The sequence below is a fragment of the Ranitomeya imitator genome, chromosome 3 (genome assembly GCF_032444005.1).
Source record: "Ranitomeya imitator isolate aRanImi1 chromosome 3, aRanImi1.pri, whole genome shotgun sequence".
In the NCBI taxonomy this organism is placed as follows: domain Eukaryota; kingdom Metazoa; phylum Chordata; class Amphibia; order Anura; family Dendrobatidae; genus Ranitomeya; species Ranitomeya imitator.
In genome coordinates this window covers 139532932-139555634 of record NC_091284.1, presented here as the reverse complement: position 1 = coordinate 139555634, position 22703 = coordinate 139532932, and the positions used below count along the sequence as shown (strand labels likewise).

Genomic DNA, 22703 nt, shown 5'->3' with positions numbered 1-22703 from the left:
TTATTTCATAGCAGCTGTAACCTTCTATCTAAGTAAATAACAGAATTTATCTTTAACCAACAACAAAATGGAGTCAAAGCACAAAATGGAGAATCTTTCATAATTTGTTCCTTCACAATGCCTGTTACTGATCTTTGCTAGGCCACTTGGGAGTGTGCAATAATGATGGTTTATTCCTTTTCAGCATGTGCGCCCTGATGCTCGTATGAGCATGTTTTTTCCTTCCCACATGCTCCTGTACCTTTATTATATTGAATAAAAAAATGTACTTTAAATATTTTTGGGATAAATGATCGTGGGTTTTTTGTCTTTTGTTATGCTTTAAGGTTAGCCGATTTATCCCTTTACTGTCCATGATACAGTATTTTCAGGCTATGCTCTGTACTGATACTAATTTATATTTTTGATAAATGAGCAATCGTGTGGTTTCCATGAAGATTTTATGGCATTCACTACTTTCCTGCTTAATGTAGCTAGTTATAATACCCAATTACCTATATTTAGTCTGATTTTGATAAGCAGCAGTAGAGCTCTATTAAAACTGTCACTAAGGATCTGCTAAATTATATATTTTTGTGATTACCAATAATTATAGTTCAACATCCAAGCAGTTACCTGGGTAATGGTGTCATGATTGGAAAAATCATAAAGGCAGTGACTCATGGGCAGGATAGCACGTCTGGTCCCTGCTATCCAGCATATATGACGTTCAGGACGGTGTTTATAGACAATGAATATTAATGCTGCCGAGCACTGCACAGCTCTGTCCTGTTATCGATCATTACTAATTATACCTACTGACTGAGAGAATTATTCTGTGTACATGAACTGTAACTGACCTGCCAGATAAATTAGAAGGTGATGTGTCTGTGTTACATTGCAGCACCTTCAGAAAATATATACCTTTTCCACATCTTTGTTATGGTTAATATTCATTCCCACCATTCAGCACACGATTGCTTATTACCGTATATGCTCGAGTATAAGCTGACCCCCCTAATTTTGCAACAAAAAACTGGGAAAACTTATTGACTCGAGTATAAGCCTAGGGTGGAAAATGCAGCTGGGGGCAGGTGTTTTTAGCCGGGGGGGGGGGGGGGCAATAACCATGGACCCTCTCCAGGCTATTAATATCTGCCCTCAGTCACTGGCTTTACTACTCTGGCGGAGAAAATTGCGCGGGAGCCCATGCCAATTTTTTCCGCCATTTAACTTTTTAATTTAATAGCTAGAACGGCCAAATTTTGCATATACACACTACTAACATTAGTAGTGTGGAATATGCAAAAAAAATGGTGATATGAGATGGTTTACTGTATGTAAACCATGTCTCATATCATGTCGGGTTTAGGAAGGAGAAAGCAAAAGCCGGTAATTGAATTACCGGCTTTAAAGCTATCTAGCGCTGTATGAAGTAATAATATATATACATATATGTGTCTACTGACATATATATATATATATATATATATATAGACAGTATAAATGTGTTTTTTTTTTTTTACACATGGATCCCTTGTATAGCCGTATGTCGGTTTTGCAAGCCTGCGATAAAAACACGCAGTACGGATGCCATACGGATTACATACAGAGGATGCCATGCGCAAAAAACGCTGACACAGCCTGCCTACGGAGGAGCTAAGGACTACTATTTTGGGGACTTTTCAGCGTATTACGGCCGTAATATACGGACCGTATTGTCTTACACGGAGTGTGACTCCAGCCTTAAGGCTCTCTGTGCTATGGGCATAAAAGGCATCCTCCCATTATGGGAGGTGCCTGGGCAATTTGTTCATTCTATTGTTTGTGGCCTTCTGCTCAGGCCACACTCTGCTGTGCTCTGCTTTGCTCTGCAAAGTGTAGTTTATTACTTTTGGTTTTCCAATCCCTCTGTCTCCTCAGTATCCTCCTCTTGCAGTTCCCTATTCTGGATCCTTCAGGACTCTCTGGTTTCCACTCCAGGCTGACTAAGCTGCTCCTCACAGAACCTTCCAGATATTGCTGCCGGCTGGATCAGCCTTTCCAAAACTACACAGAGCTTCCAGGATTCTCTTCACTGATAGAGCCTGAATACCACCGTCTTGTTATTACGGTCTGTATGGGTCGTCCCCCTGGTCACGGGTACTGCAGCATTTAGGCCATCTGGTGTTGTGACGGGGGAATCCCTGTATAGGGGTACACCTTGCCCGGTGCTCCACTACGTGGTTTAGTGTTGTGGCCCAGAGGGTTCTTCTCTCAGGCACCTCTTTCTGTTTGTTTAAGCTTCATTAAAATAAATACCGTTGCTTTTTGGAAGCCATTCTCCTGTCTCTTGTGTACTGGGTATACAGCTGCCACTGCTCCATCAGTGGTCTAGTGAGTCCACTATATCTCCCCACGCCCTGTGGGCGTAACATTGAGTTTGTAAATTTTATGTATGTAGAAAAGCAAACATGATCGTGGGGCGCCGATGGGTTGGCATGACATCTGGTCTGCAGGAGACTCTTGTGCTTGTCATTGCCAATCTACTATGAGTGCTGCCCCGTAGCTGGTGTTCATAACAGATGAGCAATTCTGCTATCAGCCCTGCTATGTGTAGCACAAGCAATCAGACTCGCAGCCTCTAGTCTCCAAAGGAGCCTGTTAAAGCAAATAAAAATGTTTTTAAAATATATTAAAAAAATCTGAAAATTCAAATCCTTCCCTCTTTTGTGAACATGGTAAAAAAAAATATGAAAGTGCACTTTTTTCAGTTTGACTGTGCTTGTAATTTTTTGCACGTTTTCCAGTACATTATATGGTAAAATCAATGGAGAGGTTAAGAAGTACAACTCATCCCGCCAAAGACAATCCTTCACACGGCCATATTGACTGAAAAAGTTATGGATCTGGGAAGGGAGCTAAAAACGAAAACGCCCAGTGGTGAAGGGGTTAAATTCTTTACATGCCTAGAATTAATTATGGGGATAAAAGTGGCAGGTCACTAATACAAATATAATAGCTTCCGTATTATTGTTATTACATCAGGCTTAGCATAGGCTGTGCTTGGACATTGTGTACCATTAATTAAGAAGATATATCTGGCAGTACTATTATGTGAGAATTACATCTCAAGGGGATGAGGTTTGAATTACAAGTTATTATTACATCCTTCAGTGATTTCCATTGATGATCATTAATTTTGTAAAGATTATATATAGAAAATCAGAACTTAATATTTAGTACAGAAACCTTTGTTTTCAATTACAAAGGTCAGACATTTCCTGTAGTTCTTGACAAAGTTTGCGCACACTGCAGCAGGGATTTTAGCCCACTCCTCCATACAGATCTTCTCCAAATCTTTCAGGTTTTGGGGCTGACTCTGGGCAAAATTAAGTTTCAGCTCCCTTCAAAGATTTACTATTTGGTTCAGGTCTGGAGACTGGCTAGGCCTTTCAAGGTGACTTCAAGGAGACTCCAAGACCTTGAAATGCTTTTTATGGAGTCAATCCTTAGTTTACCTGGGTGTGTGTTTTGGGTCATTGTCATGCTGAAAGCCCCAGCTATGACCCATCTTCAATGCTCTTACTGAGGGAAGGAGGTTGTTGGCCAAAATCTTGCAATACATGACCCCATCCATTGTCCCTTAAATACAGTGCAGTCATCCTGTCGCCTTTGCAGAAAAGTCCCCACAAAGGATGATATTTTGCAGACTATACTTCATGGTTGGGACAGTGTTGTTGAGGTCACATTCATCCTTCTTGCTCCAAACACAGCGAGTGGAGTTGATAGGAAAAAGTTCTATTTTCATCTTATCTGACCACATAGTCTTCTCCTATGCCAAACAAACAAGATTCCGAACTGAGCGGCACCAGGTAACTAGTAATCTTCACAGGCTATAGAACATATGGGACCGGCTTTCCCTGCGACTTAAAAACACAACAATTGATGCATCCATGGGTGGTGCTCTACATATAGCAGAACAATAGAGTTCTGGACCCGTGGAAGCACATTTGTGCGAAACGGCCGTCGTCCGTTCTCCTGTCCCCACACCCCTCACTTTTACCTGCCGCCTCTCCACAGATGTCTAATGCCGCATAAAGCGAATTAAAGGACATTGTTTTTCAGCAATCTTGGGGTGAGTGCCACATCTTTTATGCTTACATAGTCTTCTCCTATGCCTCGTCCGAATCATCCAGATGGTCATTGGTGAACTTCAAACAGGCCTGGACATGTGCTGGTGTGAGCAGGGGGACTTTGCTTTCCTTGCAGGATATCAACTTTATCACACAGCAATCGGTGCCATAAGTAAGGTCACCAGGGTTCATCAGGCTTGAACTCCGGTGAACTTGCTCATGGCAGCTCAACATTAGACACTGCAGGAGTGATTACGCTTCTGTGAGTGTGAGTCGGCTGATGGGGAGAGCAGTCACTGAAGTCACTGCTCCCCAAATCATCGGATTGCTGTGGAGCAGTATAAAATATTTCACGTCGGACATGTGTGTGATATATTTGTTTATTATTTTCTGGGTTTTTTTCCAGGGGACATCGGCATAGGTAGATTAGGTGTGAAGGTGAGTATTATGGCTGTTTATTATTTTCTATCTTTTACAGGTGACATGGGTTTCAATGGATTAGGTGTAAGGTGAGTGTAACTATGTTTTTTTTATTTCAAATATAAGAGTCTGTTTCATTATGTAAATTAAAAGATTTTATTTTTGCTTTGCCTTTTTTGCAATTTAATTATGGGGTTAGTTATGAGGGCGTCTTATAGACGCCTCTACATTACTAACCTGTGGGATTGATGTCAGCAGCCATAAGACAGTTGGCATCAACACCACATCCATTACCCCACTTGCCACCGTACTAGGGCAAGTGGGAAGAGCTGGTCAAAGCCCAGAATTGGTGCATCAAATAGATGCACCTTTTTGGGGGCAGCTGTGTGGCTGCTATTTTTAAGCTGGGGGCAATATACATAGCTTCTTACCAGTCTGGGAATACCAGCATGCAGCTGTTTGCCTTAACTTGGCTGGATTTCAAAAATTTGAAGACCCCATGCTTTTTAAAAATAATTATTTAAATAATTTTAAAAAAATGGAGTGGGACCTCTCCATTCTTGATAACCAGCCATCATAAAGCTGACAGCTGGGGAATGCAGCCCACAGCAGTCAGTTTTGCCTGCGTTGGTTATCAAAAATAGAGACCCCAAATCATTTTTTTTATCTATAGCAGAGGTGTCGGCTGATGAATACTCCCATGAGCGACACCTGCTCTCGCTGTTATAAGTAACAGCAAGCGTAGACTGATGGTAGTAGTACTCTCTCATCAGCCAAAGCCCATGATCAGAGGTAGCCTTTTTACCACCAGTCACAGCTGCTGGCTCACACTGTTATCTGACAGAGTGGGAACCGTAGCTCTCTGACTGGTGGTAATAATCAGAGCCCGTGTTTGCCATGCAGATGACAGCATGGCAACCAACGGATGTTCGGGCCCCCCATTCATCTGAATGGGGTTCAGCTGCCATTCTGGTACCCGGACTGAACTTTTTTTTAGATACTTGGACAAACCCGCTGGACATGAACGTCCATGGGTTTGCCCATCACTGTTTAGGAGTCTAGTGAATGGTCTCATTCAATGACTGACAGCCTTTCTTGTTTCAAGTCTATGGATAACACTTATTAGGGGTGGGGAACACTGGGCCCCCAATTATCACAAGACTTTTATAGTATTTTTTTCCCAATACTATTATTGGGAGTATTTTGCGCTCCCCTGGGCTCTAGGGCCCAGATGCAGTTGCTTACCTTGCACCCACTATAGACACATCCCTGAATATAGATTGTATTTATTCACAGAACTTAAAAGAAACAACTGAAAAAAAGAACAAATGGAAAAATTCAAGTTAGGGTTAGTTCTGATTAATTCAGCACTCAAATGGTTTCTTTAGCATGAAAGGATGGAGAAGAGGCCACATGACTTCTCTTGTATAGTCAATGGTTTCAGAGAGTTCTTATGCTTTGATTGTGTTTCCCATTAAATCAGTAATCATGCGTTAAACACAATCTCAATCCTGTTATTTCCAAAATCAATCAACCTCTTGCATATTGTATGTATGTATTCTTGCATATTACACCAGACATTGGAATTTTTTGCAATGCTGTCAACTGTGAAAAATACAGATACAATGTTGTGTCTCCACTGAAACTTAACTATCTGAGATTATTAACTAAATTACCCTTATAAACATTCTGTGATTGCCTTTCCTGAGCCTACAGCAACAAATGATGTCTTTAAGGGAATCTGTCACCCCAAAATTCGCCTATAAACTGTGGCCACCGCCATCAGGGGCTTATCTACAGCATTCTGTAATGCTCCGATGGGAGTCGAGGTCCGAGTCCTGCGCCTCCCATCTTCATATGATGACGTCCTCTTCTTCCTACCGCAGCTCCTGCGCAGGTGTACTTTGTCCTGTTGAGGGCAGAACAAAGTACTGCAGTGCGCAGGCGCCGGACCTCTCTAACCTTTCCCAGCGCCTGCGCACTGCAGTACTTTGCTCTGCCCTCAACAGGACAGACAAAGTACACCTGCGCAGGAGCCGCGGTAGGAAGAATAGAAGAGGACGTCATCGTATGACGATGGGAGGCGCCGGACCCGGACCGCAACTCCCATTGGGCCAGAACAGAACTGGGAACGCCCCAGGTGAGTATAATATAACCTGTTTTTCTTATCTTGCAGGTTACATCAGGGCTTATCTACAGCATTACAGAATGCTGTAGATAAGCCCCTGATGGCGGTGGCCGCAGTTTATAGGCGAATTTTGGGGTGACAGATTCCCTTTAATGGGGAAATCAGGTACAGTGTTATGTATGTCTCATCTCATGAAATCTCGAATGTATATGATTTAATAATTGTGTGGGTAAAATAATGGCAAAATCAAGTTAAGAACGTTAAACCTTTTAATTATAAATTATAATTAATACATTATAAATTTATAAATTATAAATTAAATCTGTATCTCCGAAATAATAAGTACAGCTAAACATCTTGTGTACGAGTGAATACAATACAGCTCTAACAAAAATTAAGAGACCACTGAAAAATGTTCAGTTTGTCTGATTTTTCCCTTTATAGGTATATTTTTGAGTAAAATGTAAATTGTTCATTTATTCTATAAACTTCTGACAACATTGTCTTCGAATTTCCAAGCAATAAATTTTGTATTTTTTTTCTGAAAAGGAGAAATGGTCAAAATAAAAAAAAAAAACAGTGATTTCAGACCTCAAATAATGCAAAGAAAACAAGTTCATGATCGTTTAGAAACAAAAATATTAATGTTTTAACTCAGGAAGGGTTCAGAAATCAATATTTTGTGGAGTTTTTAATTACAGCTTTCATGCATCTTGGCATGCTTTCCACCAGTCTTTCACACTGCTTCTGGCGCAATAATTTAAGCAGTTCTTCTTTGATGGCTGACTTCTTGATTACATTCTCGAGGTTTTCAATGGGGTTCAGGTCTGGCGATTGGGCTGCCCATGACAGGATTTTGATGTGGTGGTCTCTTAATTTTTGCCAGAGCTGTAACTCAGATGCATCTCTTAGGCCGGAGTCACACTACAGCGAGATATGGCCGAGTCTCGCAGGTTAAAAACAAGCTCTGACAGCGGCACTCCAGAGCTGAGCGTGTAGCTCCATGTATTGCTATGCGGCCGCACGCTCCGCTCCGGAGTGCCGGTGCCCGAACTTGTTTTTAACCAGCGAGACTCGGCCGTATCTCGCTGTAGTGTGACTCTGGCCTTATATAGATACTTTGAATCCTTTGTACATGGATGTACAAATGTAAGGTTATACACATGGGAAGAAGGAATCAATATCACCATTACACACTGAATGGGAAACCACTGGGTAAATCTGACAGGGAGAAGGACTTGGGGATCCTAGTTAATGATAAACTTACCTGGAGCAGCCAGTGCCAGGCAGCAGCTGCCAAGGCAAACAGGATCATGGGGTGCATTAAAAGAGGTCTGGATACACATGATGAGAGCATTATACTGCCTCTGTACAAATCCCTAGTTAGACCGCACATGGAGTACTGTGTCCAGTTTTGGGCACCGGTGCTCAGGAAGGATATAATGGAACTAGAGAGAGTACAAAGGAGGGCAACAAAATTAATAAAGGGGATGGGAGAACTACAATACCCAGATAGATTAGCGAAATTAGGATTATTTAGTCTAGAAAAAAGACGACTGAGGGGCGATCTAATAACCATGTATAAGTATATAAGGGGACAATACAAATATCTCGCTGAGGATCTGTTTATACCAAGGAAGGTGACGGGCACAAGGGGGCATTCTTTGCGTCTGGAGGAGAGAAGGTTTTTCCACCAACATAGAAGAGGATTCTTTACTGTTAGGGCAGTGAGAATCTGGAATTGCTTGCCTGAGGAGGTGGTGATGGCGAACTCAGTCGAGGGGTTCAAGAGAGGCCTGGATGTCTTCCTGGAGCAGAACAATATTGTATCATACAATTATTAGGTTCTGTAGAAGGACGTAGATCTGGGGATTTATTATGATGGAATATAGGCTGAACTGGATGGACAAATGTCTTTTTTCGGCCTTACTAACTATGTTACTATGTTACTATGTTACTATGATGTGGTATTAGTCCATATTTTTTACTGAATTCCAGATGTTGCACAAGTTATCTTAGTTTAAGTAAATATCTTATGCATTAACAGTTTTTTTTTCAAATGTGTTAGTGATTTAAAATAGTCGTTTTTCCCGCCTATAAAAACACAATTTAGGGAATAAAAAATGGAAGGTTGGAAAAAGTGACCTGAACTTTGATCCAAATTAAAATACTTTAAGAAACGACCAAAGACGTCTTTACTTCTGTAATTTGTAACTGTGAAAAGATGGGGGGGGTAAACATTCCAAATGCCTCTCACCAATAGAAGCCACTGGAGAAAGATGCCTACATTTATTAAAATGTGCATGCCTTTTAGACAATTTGGGACATATTGGACTGGCGTAGATTTTGTCTATAAATTAGAACAATTTGCGGTATAAAGTTATAGTAAATCTGACAGATACTGGTTGGCCACGTGCCTAGCACCAGTGGAATGAACTTGTCTGTAGTACTGACTCCGACACTGACCTTAGACCCAGCCATGCCTTCTTCAACCCTGTACACCTCAGGTTCTGCAACCACTACCTAAAGGCATTTCTTAACACTAGATGTACCTAATGTAAATTCACTAGTTGTGACATCATCATTCACTAGAACATTGTTGATGGTATGTAGATGGTATTCCTAACACTATGGATTACGTAACCAATAAATAAAGTGGCATTCTGTAGCGCTAGAGCATACAAACATAAAATATTTGAAATTTGAATTGAATTACTGCTCTAGAAAATAGGAAAAAATGAGAATACTTAGTGCATAAATTGGCCAATTCATGTGTACCCGGCAGCCACGATAAGGCGATTCTCATTGCTGGGACCCTAATGTGAATCCTCTCTTAGACTAAAGTCTACATTTCTATGGGAAAATAGGATCCTGCTGTAATAAAAAAATGCCTGAGGCTGAGGGGCGGAGTGCTCAGTCAGAAAGCCTATGTATACAAATATCAAAAGACTGACCGTCACTTCCAAACAGAAATCAGGTGTGAACAGGTGCTTACTAAGAGTAGCCATCTCCATATATAACCAACAAATAAATCAGTACTCTGTAGCGCTATAGCATGCAAACATGAAATATATGAAATTTGAATTGCATTACTGGACTAGAAAATATGAAAAATTGAGAATACTTAAATTACATAAATTCGCCAATACATAAATTGGCCAATTCATGTGTACCCTATGACATGCACACTATAGAGTCTGTGATAATCCAGGGTAACCTGGACTGTTCAGAACACAACAGTGGGATTCAGATGGCATCACTCCTTCATTCTGTAAAAGTGTAGAAGACCTCAATTTTCAATTGTCTTCCATTAATATATTAAGATTCTTAAAAATGTTGGCCATTAACATTATTAGTACACATGTAAGGCTCTGTTCACAACTGCTCTAATTTCCAATGTTCTGCTTTACGATCAACAGAAATTAAGTGATGATAGTGCAGGATCTTTCAAATGATGCACAACAATGGCCCCCAATGGAATCCTTCGAATGAAATGGGATCTGACATGTTTCTATTAAAGTATTCGTCAATTTTCTGGAGGAAATATAGCATTTCATCTGGGATTTTTTTACATACTCATCAAGGTAGAAGTGAACATAGTATTAGTTCTGTATAAAATCCACCTACTATTGAACAGTTCTCCTAGAAAACATTAGATTATGCATGTTCCTTAATTTTCTTTGCTTTACCTAGAAAACGAAAAATAATGAAATGTAAAAGTTAAGATACACAGTGACATCATAATTTTTATTTTTCATACACTACAAGTTCCAGTGATTGAAATGATGTAATATCGAGCAGATGTTTCAGTGAGAATCTGGTTTACAAGATCCTCATCATGTGAGGTGCTTCATAACAAGCATTAATGATTTCGATGCAGCAGTCCCTTTGAAACCACACTCTGCTAATCCATGTAATTTAATTTCTCGCTATTCTTCTTATGTGACACACCTCCTTCCCTTTGTATCACGGACCAAAGCGGTTAAAGGCAAACAAGCTTGGGATTTGGAACAACATCAGTCACAAGACTTAGACTGTATGAGCCATAGTAGTGGGCATAAGATTTGAAGTCATGGGATGTGGAACATCTGTCAAGACAGAATATCAAGGCAGAAAGTCTGAAAATGGTAAGTGCTTAAAGTAGGTCTAGAAATTAATATTAATTCAATATAAAGTTTTCATATAAAATGCAACTAATGTCATAAACTTGCATATTTGTCAGTAGTGTACCATTAGACTATCTGGGTATATTCGTAGTATTTTTTTTTTCGTTTTGTATTTATATATTACACCTCCTAAAAACTAAAGATAATAAAAAAGAAATTCTATATATAAATTAGAGTTTTCACTACAGGAAAGAAAAAAAATAATTTTGTGTTCACTTACACCTAAACACCATTTTGGGACTTCAAAAAATGGATCCTTGTTTTTTGTGTGCATGCATGTGTTTTGATTGCAAATTGAGCAATTGTAAACAGTATGTATGTATGCATATATAATATACATAATCTAATGGTATTATTATACACTCCCCTAAATTAAAATTGCAAAGCCAAGAAGAAAAAGTTGTGGACTTATGGAAATAAAATGATTGATAGACACGCTATTGATATTTATATGCAAATGATGAGGATATGGAAACAAACTTTTCAAAACCTCTAGATTTGCTATTTGTGACGTCGATTCAGCGATATCTTCACTGGTAACCAGGGTAAACATCGGGTTACTAAGCGCAGGGCCGCGCTTAGTAACCCGATGTTTACCCTGGTTACCAGCGTAAACGTAAAAAAAAAAATCCTACATACTTACATTCCGGTGTCTGTCCCCCGGCGCTGTGCTTGTTTTTTTTAACGTTTACGCTGGTAACCAGGGTAAACATTGGGTTACTAAGCGCGGCCCTGCGCTTAGTAACCCAATGTTTACCCTGGTTACCAGGGGACTTCGCATAGTTGGTCGCTGGAGAGCTGTCTGTGTGACAGCTCTCCAGTGACCACACAGCGACGCTGCAGTGATCGGGATCGTTGTCTAGATCGCTGCAGCGTCGCTAAATGTGACCGTACCTTTACACTTCTTGGCTGCTATCAATATCAATTAGGTTAATAAAGGGAGCCTTTCACTTGATTCATCCTTTATAAACCAAGGTCAGAACATGGCAACATCATTAAAACTAACTGTATTTTTTCTCTGAAATGCCAGAGAAAGATCCAGCAAAAAAACATAGCTGGTGACAAGACTAGTGGCGCTGCTTCTCCCCCAACTTTTCTATCTAGATGGTTGACATGTATGTTCCATAGCGAGAGACCTGTCTATCACCTGAAACGTCACAGAACCAGACTAGTCAGGCTGGACAGACATCTGTCTGAGATGCTTTAGTAAATCCTGCATTGAGCAGGGGGTTGGACAGGATGACCCTGGAGGTCCCTTCCAACTCTAACATTCTATGAATAGTCTCATCTGTCTATGGTTCCCCGGTTGATCTTCTAACTATATTTTATTTGAAATGCCAGATCAGGCTCGGCTCTGATTCTTGCAGCTCCCATTATACCACTGTACATCATAATCCTGGAGGTAGGATTGGTGTGACATTACCTGATGAAGGCCTTTTTATAGCGTTGCCCACATACTCTCATGTTGAAGACTGGAGTCAGGAATGGAGCAGTGGAGGCTGGAATGTAAGTCTATGCTCTTCAACGATGAGTCCGCTTTAGTTTTCATTCCAGGTACACTGACAGTTCGGCGTTCTATTGATTTGGTTGGGAAACCAGTAATACGGCCATTTTTCCAAAGTGTCAAGGAGTCACTTTTTTAACACAATAAGACCAGATCTGCTACTGTGAGCAGCCTACGTATCCTAAATGTGCTACCATGTCCTGCAGCATCTTCAGACTTGACTTCCATCAAACACAGCTGAGATGTCATTGGTCAGTAATTGAAAAGGGGCTGACAGCAGCGTACCTTGATGATTTGTGTGTCCAAATGTATTCAGCATGGCAGAACATTCCTTAGATATCAATTAATAACCTCATTGACATCATGCCGACGCTTGTAAGTGCGTGTATTTCTTTCTGTGCTGCTCATACGAAATGCTGAATAAGTTGAGATATTTTGAAAATTTAGTTTCCATTTTTTCAACAAGAGTGGTGCTTGAAGTTATGTGAACCCATGCGAATTTTCAATATTTCTGCATACATCTTTACCTAAAACTGCATCAGATTTTCACACAAGTCCTTAAACTAGGAAAATAGAACCTCATAAAACAAATGAGTAAAAGATATTAGACTTAGCCATCTGAAAAAGTATAAGAACCGTTAGTATTAGCAGACAATTGGAGCATAAAACTATAGTCTTTTGTTTTCAGTCAATGGGATAGCAAACAGGTGTGGGTAGATGACCTGTTTTACTTAAAGAAGCACTCCTGTCTTCAAAGTTTTTATCTTTGTAATATATTTGTCATATTATATAGCACTGTGTACTTATAATTGCTCATTTTGCCTTTCTATCCAGTTAATTATTATTTTTTCTCTGCTCTATGTAGAAATAGGAAGTCTCTTTTTCCTGCATGAGTCATCTCCCTTTTCAGCTCCTGACCCAGCTGCTCCTCTGTTCCTCCCTGCCAGAAACGTTTTCAGTGATGGCTCATGCAGCGAAAATAAACTTCCTCTTTCTACCTAGAGCTTAGAAGGATTCAGCTAGTCTGTTTTTAATCAGGTGATGTCATAATCCTAATGGAAATGAGAAGAATTAGCTGAGTAGAAAGGCGCAAAATGAGAAATTGTAAGTACACAGTGGTGTATAATATGATGATTGCAATATACAGTATTAAGAGGATAAAAGTTTTGATTGGAGTGCTTTTGATTTATCAAAGTCTGATCTTCACAACATGTGTTTGTGAAAGTGTATTATAGCGTGAATGAAAGAGATCACTCCAAAAGCAAATTGTGTAAAAGTTTGTGAGTTTACAGGTACAGACATACCTAGGGTAACCTACAAGCAACTAAAGTCCTCTCTCACATTAGATAATACTAATGTTCATGAGTCCAGTATCCAGGGCCGTATTTGCCACTAGGCACTTGAGGGCACGTGCCTAGGGCGGGGACAATGCAGGGGGCGGCACCTGAGCAAGTTTAAAAAAAATAAATATTTTTTTTTTTTTAAATTCCGGGGTCGCCCCGCCCACCCACCTCAGTCCCGGCTGCTGCGGAGAGAGGGGGTCTCGGGTGCAGGGCCACCATCAGGACATTGCTGCCCTGACTACTGTATGGGGCAGAAATGGGTGCTGTACCTTTAAGCAGCAGCAGCCCAAGTTTATCATGGTCCTGACGCCGGTCATGTGACTCGCTGCGCGCTCTTTTTAATGTAAGAGGCTGAGGAGCACTGGAGCAGACTGCAGAGAAGCAGGTAATGTTTGTGGGAGAAGATACTGAAGTCGGCGGTGAGCAGGGAGAGGAGGCGGGCAGTGTGTGAGGACTCACAGGAAGCTGCAGAGAGGAGTGAGGTGAGAGAGGAGATGGGAGTCTGCTGATGTGAGTGAGTGAGGAGAGGGGAGGCTGCTAAGGGGAGGAGATGAGAGGCTGGTAAGGAGAGGAGAGGCTAGAAAGGAGGGGAGAGGCTGGAAAGGAGAGGAGAGGCTGGAAAGGAGAGGAGAGGCTGGAGAGGAGAGGCTGGAGAGGAGAGGCTGGAGAGGAGGGGAGAGGCTGGAAAGGAGAGGAGAGGCTGGAAAGGAGAGGAGAGGCTGGAGAGGAGAGGCTGGAAAGGAGAGGAGAGGCTGGAGAGGAGAGGCTGGAGAGGAGAGGCAGGAGAGGCTGGAGAGGAGAGGCTGGAAAGGAGAGGCTGGAAAGGAGAGGAGATGAGAGGCTGATAAGGAGAGGCTGGAAAGGAGAGAAGACGAGAGGCTGGAGAGGAGATGAGAGGCTGGAGAGGAGATGAGAGGTTGAAAAGGAGATGAGAGGCTGGAAAGGAGATAAGAGGCTGGAAAGGAGATGAGATGAGAGGCTGGAAAGGAGATGAGATGAGAGGCTGGAAAGGAGATGAGAGGCTGGAAAGGAGAGGAGATGAGAGGCTGGTAAGGAGAGGAGATGAGAGGCTGGTAAGGAGAGGAGATGAGAGGCTGGTAAGGAGAGGAGATGAGAGGCTGGTAAGGAGAGGAGATGATAGGCTGGTAAGGAGAGGAGAGGCTGGAAAGGAGAGGAGAGGCTGGAAAGGAGGGGAGAGGCTGGAAAGGAGATGAGAGGCTGGTAAGGAGAGGAGATGAGAGGCTGGTAAGGAGAGGAGATGAGAGGCTGGTAAGGAGAGGAGATGAGAGGCTGGTAAGGAGAGGCTGGAAAGGAGGGGAGAGGCTGGAAAGGAGAAGAGATGAGAGGCTGGAAAGGAGAGGAGATGAGAGGCTAGAGAGGAGATGAGAGGCTGGAGAGGAGATGAGAGGCTGGTAAGGAGAGGAGATGAGAGGCTGGTAAGGAGAGGAGATGAGAGGCTGGTAAGGAGAGGAGATGAAAGGCTGGTAAGGAGAGATGAGGCACCCTCTGCCTGAACAATCACTGCGGAGAGGCGGAAGACACAGCGGCACGTGGCGGTGGAACGGGGACAGGTGAATATTGCAAGTGCCGTTATCCTGAGCCAGCGGAGACTCCGGTACTTGGCCCCCGTAGCGCGCCAGTGTCCCCGCCTACTCAGGCCCCCGGCACTCAGCGCCCAGTGATGAGAGGTGAGTTTGTCATTTTTTTTTTAATCGCAGCAGCAGCAGCATACAGGGCATATTATTGTCACTTCCCTGCCACCGCCGCTTCCTGAGCCCTGCCATACTTACCTTTCATCGGTGTCCCGGCGCGCTCCCGCAGCTGCTGTTCCCTGCCTGGCACCGCCTCCTCCTCAGCGCTCGCAACCGGCTTCTGCTTCATGCTTCACGACGGGTGCGCATGCGTGCTGGGTTCAGCGCTGCACGCACACTTCTGAGCTTGGTCTCTTGCCTGCCCTCTCTATCTCCCTGGAGGACTCCAACCCGGAAGTACTGCACTGCACTGCCCTCATTAGGCAGCCTCTTCCTCTTGGCCATGCCTGATGCTCATTTGTGATCCACAAGTGAATCTGGCTCCACGTCTCTCCTGCGTTCCTTCCTGCCTTTTTGTTCGCCACTCACTTCCCGTTGCTGTATCCTTTAGCTAATCCTGGTCTTCTCCTTTGTTCCCTCCTAGTGCCTGCCTTTGGGTGTCCTCCGTTCTGTCCATGTTCCAGTGTCCTTGCCTGCCGCCCTCCTCCACCTTGTCCGTGTTCCATTCTCCAGCCTGTCTGCCCGTGTCCTCCGTCCAGTCCCTGCTCCCGCGTCTTGCCTTCCTGCTCATCCTTTCCGTCCAGTCCGTATTCCCACGCTTTCCCTGATCCTGTCTCCTCGTTAGTCCTTACTGATCCCTATTAGTTGCTTTCTTGTCCGTCCATCCTTACCAGCTGCTGTGGCGATAGTCTCCCTCGGGTCTGCCCCTAACGCTCTCTGTATAGGGGGTGGTGCACATGTTCAGCTCGCCCATAGGAAGTTCGTTGTCACGGTCCAGTGGGTCCACCCTATAGTCTCCACAGTTAATCCTCACAATTATTCTATGGAGCATCTTATGGGGCCATCAACCTTTGTGCAGCATTATATGGGGCATAATCTATGGAGCATCTTATGGGGCCATCAACCTTTATGGGGCATTATATGGGGCATATTATGCTATGGAGCATCTTATGGGGCCATCAACCTTTTTGGAGCATTATATGGGGCATATTATTCTATGGAGCATCTTATGGGGCCATCAACCTTTTTGGAGCATTATATGGGGCATAATATTCTATGGAACATCTTATGGAGCCTGTTGTGAATTCTGTGGTCAAGCTCCCTCTTATGGTCATGAGTGGTACTTCGGCTGGTTCTGTCCATGAGCTTCCTCTGGTGGATGTGAGTGGGGCTGCGGCTTCTGAGGTTCCTTCCTCAAGTGACAAGGTTAAGTCGTTAGGTGCTGCTCTATTTAACTCCACCTAGTTCTTTGTTCCTAGCCTCCAGTCAATGTTCCAGTATTGGTCTTGCTCTCTCCTGGATCGTTCTTGTGGCCTGTCTGCCCTGCATAAGCTAAGTTCTGCTTGTGTTACTTTTGTTTGCTATTTTTTCTGTCCAGCTTGCTATATTGGTTTGTCTTGCTTGCTGGAAGCTCTGGGACACAGAGGGAGCACCTCCGTACCGTTAGTCGGTGCGGAGGGTCTTTTTGCGCCCTCTGCGTGGTTGTTTGTATGTTTTTGTGCTGACCGCAAAGCTATCTTTCCTATCCTCGGTCTATTCAGTAAGTCGGGCCTCACTTTGCTAAAATCTATTTCATCTCTGTGTTTGTATTTTCATCTTTACTCACAGTCATTATATGTGGGGGGCTGCCTTTTCCTTTGGGGAATTTCTCTGAGGCAAGGTAGGCTTATTTTTCTATCTTCAGGGCTAGCTAGTTTCTCAGGCTGTGCCCGAGGCGCCTAGGTCTGGTCAGGAGCGCTCCACGGCTACCTCTAGTGTGGTGTGATAGGATTAGGGATTGCGGTCAGCAGAGTTCCCACATCTCAGAGCTCGTCCTATGTTATTAGTAACTATCAGGTCATTTTCAGTGCTCTTAACCACCAGGTCCATTGTGGTTCTAAATCACCAGTTCACAACAGGAGCCATCAACCTTTATGGAACATTATATGGGGCATATTATGCTATGGAGCATCTTATGGGGCCATCAACCTTTATAGAGCATTATATGGGGTATATTCTGCTATGGAGCATCTTATGGGGCCATCAACCTTTATGGAGCATTGTATTCTATGGAGCATCTTATGGGCCCATCAACCTTTATGGAGCAGCATATGGGGCATAATATGCTATGGAGCATCTTATGGGGCCATAAACCTTTATGGAGCAGAATATGGGGTATATTCTGCTATGGAGCATCTTATGGGGCCATCAACCTTTATGGAGCATTGTATTCTATGGAGCATCTTATGGGCCCATCAACCTTTATGGAGCAGCATATGGGGCATAATATGCTATGGAGCATCTTATGGGGCCATCAACCTTTATGGAGCAGAATATGGGGCATATTTTTCTATTGAGCATCTTATGAAGCCATCAACCTTTGTGCAGCATTATATGGGGCATAATATTCTATGGAGCATCTTATGGGGCCATCAACCTATATGGAGCAGCATATGGGGCATAATATGCTATGGAGCATCTTATGGGGCCATCAACCTTTGTGCAGCATTATGTGGGGCATAATATTCTATGGAGCATCTTATGGGGCCATCAACCTTTGCGCAGCATTATATGGGGCATAATATTCTATGGGGCCATCATTAACCTTTTATGCAGCTTTATATGGGGTGTATTTTGTATAGGGCCCATCATGAACTTTATGGAGCATTATATGGGGCTCCTGATTCAATATGGATATTCAAAAACACTTAACCTACTGATGTCTCAATTAATTTTACTTTTATTGATATCTATTTTTATTTTTGAAATTTACCAGGAGCTGCTGCATTTCCCACCCTAGGCTTATACTCGAGTTGATAAGTTTTCCCATTTTTTTGTGGCAAAATTAGGGGTCTCGGCTTATACTCGAGTTGGCTTATACTCGAGTATATATGGTATTCCTATTTATATTTTTTAATAAATGTGTGTATATGTGCATGTAATGTGAGTGTATTAATATACCCATCTACCACTGCTCTCTGTCCATACAGCTGTGGGTTAATATTAATTGCCTAAGAAGGGGCTATGGATATTGTCCCCCTCCGAGACGAAGAACATCAGCCTCAGCCACCGCAGAAAGGGCACGTCCATAAGATGTGCCAATTCTGTGGCTTAGCTTCACTCTTCCCGCGTGCCCTGGTGCGATGGCAAGTGGGGTAATAGTTGTGGGGTTGATGTCAGATGTTTTATGGCCGCTGACATCAAGCTCACAGGTTAGAAATGGAGAGCTTCTATAAGACACCTATCCATTAGTAAGCCCATAGTTAAATGTAATAAAGTACTTTAATTGAAATAAACATACAGAGTGCTTTATTTGAAATAAAAACTCCTCAACCCTCTTCTACCCATTTATTATTCCACAAAAATAAAAAAGCAAAGTTATACTCACCTTTCCGCCGATAATACATTAATGGCCATGTCCCACAATTCAGATCTGATCTGGTCTGGATAAGAGATGTACAATGATCACCCTTAGCATTAAAACTAATGTTGTGCAAGTCTACTTCATCACTTTCGGCCATTACCCTCTAGTCCAATTCTGATGCTCATGTCACCACTGTAGTTGCTTTCAGTGGTGGACAGAAATCTGCATGGGTACACTGACTTGTCTGCAACTATGCATTCCTGTATGCAGCAAGCTGTTATGCATGGTGTTTCTGACACTTTTCTTCTGTAACCAGGATTTAGGTTAGGTTCACATTGCGTTAGTGCAATTCGTTTAGCGCATACACTAACGGAATGCGCTAACGCAATGTACAAAAAGGGATTGCGTTTAGCGATCCCGCTAGCGCAGATGCCCGATCTGCGCTAGCGAGAACGGGCCCAAAAACACTGCAAGCAGCATTCAAGGTCCGTCAGAAAATAACGGGACATCGCTAACGCATGCCAAAAATGGCATACATTAGCGATGCGTTAGATACATTGCGGTCAATGGGTGCACTAACGGATCCGTTACATAGCATTAATTGCGCCATGTAACGGATTCCGTCAGCGGACACCCACTAACGCAATGTGAACCCAGCCTAATTAACTTTTTCATAAATTTGTTTTGCAGTAGGATTGCTACTGTACTAATGAGGAATCGCACCAGACAGACAAGTCTTCACTCCCCTTATAGATCCTCAAACTTTTGGTGTAAATGACCCTTTTGCTAGCTCACCGATTGTCCTACTTTGGACTACTTTTGATAGGTACTAATTGCTACTTGCTGAGAGAATCATTTTTCATGATCAGAAAACCATTCTGCTATTTTAGAGATGAATTGACCCAGTCATTTTGCCATCACAACTTGGCTTACTGTTCAGTTATTGCTTAACATATCCTACTTTTGACAGGTGGGGGGGGGCAGATATTAGGCTGTGGTTTAATTTTATGGCTAATTAGTGTGCACATACATTTAGAATTTGTCATCAATTAGTAACATAGTAACATAGTTATTAAAGTTGAAGGAAGACTTTAAGTCCATCTAGTTCAACCCATAGCCTAACCTAACATGCCCTAACATGTTGATCCAGAGGAAGGCAAAAAAACCCATGTGGCAAAGAGTAAGCTCCACATTGGGGAAAAAAATTCCTTCCCGACTCCACATACGGCAATCAGACTAGTTCCCGCGATCAACACCCTAACAAGGAATCTAGTATATATACCCTGTAACATTATACTTTTCAAGAAAGGCATCCAGTCCCCTCTTAAATTTAAGTAATGAATCACTCATTTCAACATCATACGGCAGAGAGTTCCATAGTCTCACTGCTCTTACAGTAAAGAACCCGCGTCTGTTGGTATGCTTAAACCTTCTTTCCTCCAGACATAGAGGATGCCCCCTTGTCCCTGTCTCAGGTCTATGATTAAAAAGATAATCAGAAAGGTCTTTGTACTGTCCCCTCATATATTTATACATTAACATAAGATCACCCCTTAGCCTTCGTTTTTCCAAACTAAATAGCCCCAAGTGTAATAACCTATCTTGGTATTGCAGACCCCCCCAGTCCTCTAATAACCTTGGTCGCTCTTCTCTGCACCCGCTCTAGTTCAGCTATGTCTTTCTTATACACCGGAGACCAGAACTGTACATAGTATTCTAAGTGTGGTCGAACTAGTGACTTGTATAGAGGTAAAATTATGTTCTCCTCATGAGCATCTATGCCTCTTTTAATGCATCCCATTATTTTATTTGCCTTTGTAGCAGCTGCCTGACACTGGCCACTAAATGTGTGTTTGTCATCCACCCATACTCCCAGGTCTTTTTCATTGACGGTTTTGCCCAAAGTTTTAGAATTAAGCACATAGTTATACATCTTATTACTTCTACCCAAGTGCATGACCTTACATTTATCCCCATTAAAGCTCATTTGCCATTTATCAGCCCAAGCTTCTAGTTTACATAAATCATCCTGTAATATAAAATTGTCCTCCTCTGTATTGATTACCCTGCAGAGTTTAGTGTCATCTGCAAATATTGAAATTCCACTCTGTATGCCCCCTACAAGGTCATTAATAAATATGTTAAAAAGAAGAGGGCCCAATACTGACCCCTGTGGTACCCCACTGCTAACCGCGACCCAGTCCGAGTGTGCTCCATTAATAACCACCCTTTGTTTCCTATCCCTGAGCCAGCTCTTAGCCCACTTACACATATTTTCCCCTATCCTCACTATTCTCATTTTATGTATCAACCTTTTGTGTGGCACTGTATCAAAAGCTTTTGAAAAGTCCATATACACTACGTCCACTGGGTTCCCTTGGTCCAGTCCGGAACTTACCTCTTCATAGAAGCTGATCAGTTTAGTCTGACATGAACGGTCCCTGGTAAACCCGTGCTGATACTGGGTCATGAGGTTATTCCTCTTCAGATACTCCAGTATAGCATCCCTCAGAATGCCCTCCAAGATTTTACCCACAGTAGAGGTTAAGCTTACTGGCCTATAATTTCCGAGTTCAGTTTTTGGCCCCTTTTTGAATATTGACACCACATTTGCTATACGCCAGTCCTGTGGTACAGACCCTGTTATTATGGAGTCTTTAAAGATTAAAAATAATGGTCTATCAATGACTGTACTTAATTCCTGCAGTACTCGGGGGTGGATCCCATCCGGGCCCAGAGATTTGTCAATTTTAGTGATTTTTAGACGCCGGCGTACTTCCTGCTGGGTTAAGCAGGTGACACTTAATGAGGAATTTTTGTTATCACTGATCATATTGTCTGACATGGAATTTTCTTGTGTAAATACTGATGAAAAAAAGTCATTTAGCATATTGGCTTTTTCCTCATCCTCATCCACCATTTCACCCAGACTATTTTTAAGGGGGCCAACACTCTAATTTTTTAGTTTCTTACTATTTACGTAGTTAAAGAATATTTTGGGATTATTTTTACTATCTCTAGCAATGAGTCTCTGTCTCAATCTTTGCTGCCTTGATTTGCTTTTTACAGAATTTATTTAATTTTTTGTATTTATTTAATGCCTTATCACTACCTACTTTCTTTAATTCTCTAAATGCTTTCTTTTTGTCACTTATTGCGCCCCTTACAGCTCTATTTAGCCATATTGGGTTCCTGTGCACAGGTCCTATCCAGGATGCTATTAAACGTCTCCCATTTTCTTTGTGTATTTTTATGTCCCAGGATATCGTCCCAGTTAATTGCACTAGGATCATCTCTCATCCGTTGGAAATTTGCTCTCCTGAAGTTTAGTGTCCTTGTAACCCCTCTACTACACATCTTATTAAAGGATACATGAAAACTTATTATTTTGTGATCACTATTCCCCAAGTGACCCCCAACCCTTATATTTGCTATGCGGCCTGGCCTGTTGGTTAATATTACGTCTAACAGTGCCCCCCTTCTTGTTGGGTCCTGAACCAATTGTGAAAGGTAATTGTCTCTCATAGTTGTCAAAAACCGATTACCTTTGCTGGAACTGCAGGTTTCTGTTCCCCAATCTATTTCAGGGTAGTTGAAGTCCCCCATAATAATGACTTCTCCTTGAGTCGCAGCTTCATCTATTTGCTTTACGAGGATATTCTCCATTGCTTCCATTATTTTTGGAGACTTATCACAAACCCCTATCAGTACTTTATTATTTTTTCCCCCTCCCCTTATCTCCACCCACAGGGACTCTACATTTTCATTAGATTCACCTATATTATCACGCAGGATGGGTTTTAAGGACGATTTTACATATAGACACACCCCACCCCCTCTCTTATCTGTACGGTCATTTCTGAACAGGCTGTAGCCCTGCAAGTTAACAGCCCAGTCATGGCTCTCATCCAGCCACATTTCAGATATCCCCACCATGTTATAATTATGCTCCAA

At 42.4% G+C, this 22703-nt stretch overlaps 1 protein-coding gene across 1 annotated transcript in view; it reads left to right on the top strand.

Annotated features, from left to right (window-relative positions):
• The first annotated feature begins 10706 nt into the window (after positions 1-10706).
• Positions 10707-22703, top strand: part of PPEF1 (protein phosphatase with EF-hand domain 1) — a 108689-nt gene continuing 96692 nt past the window's right edge. Inside the window, exon 1 of the mRNA XM_069760064.1 lies at positions 10707-10769. Within this exon, the coding sequence (XP_069616165.1) occupies positions 10715-10769 (55 nt within the window). The 5' untranslated portion in view covers positions 10707-10714. The remainder of the gene's footprint in view (positions 10770-22703) is intronic.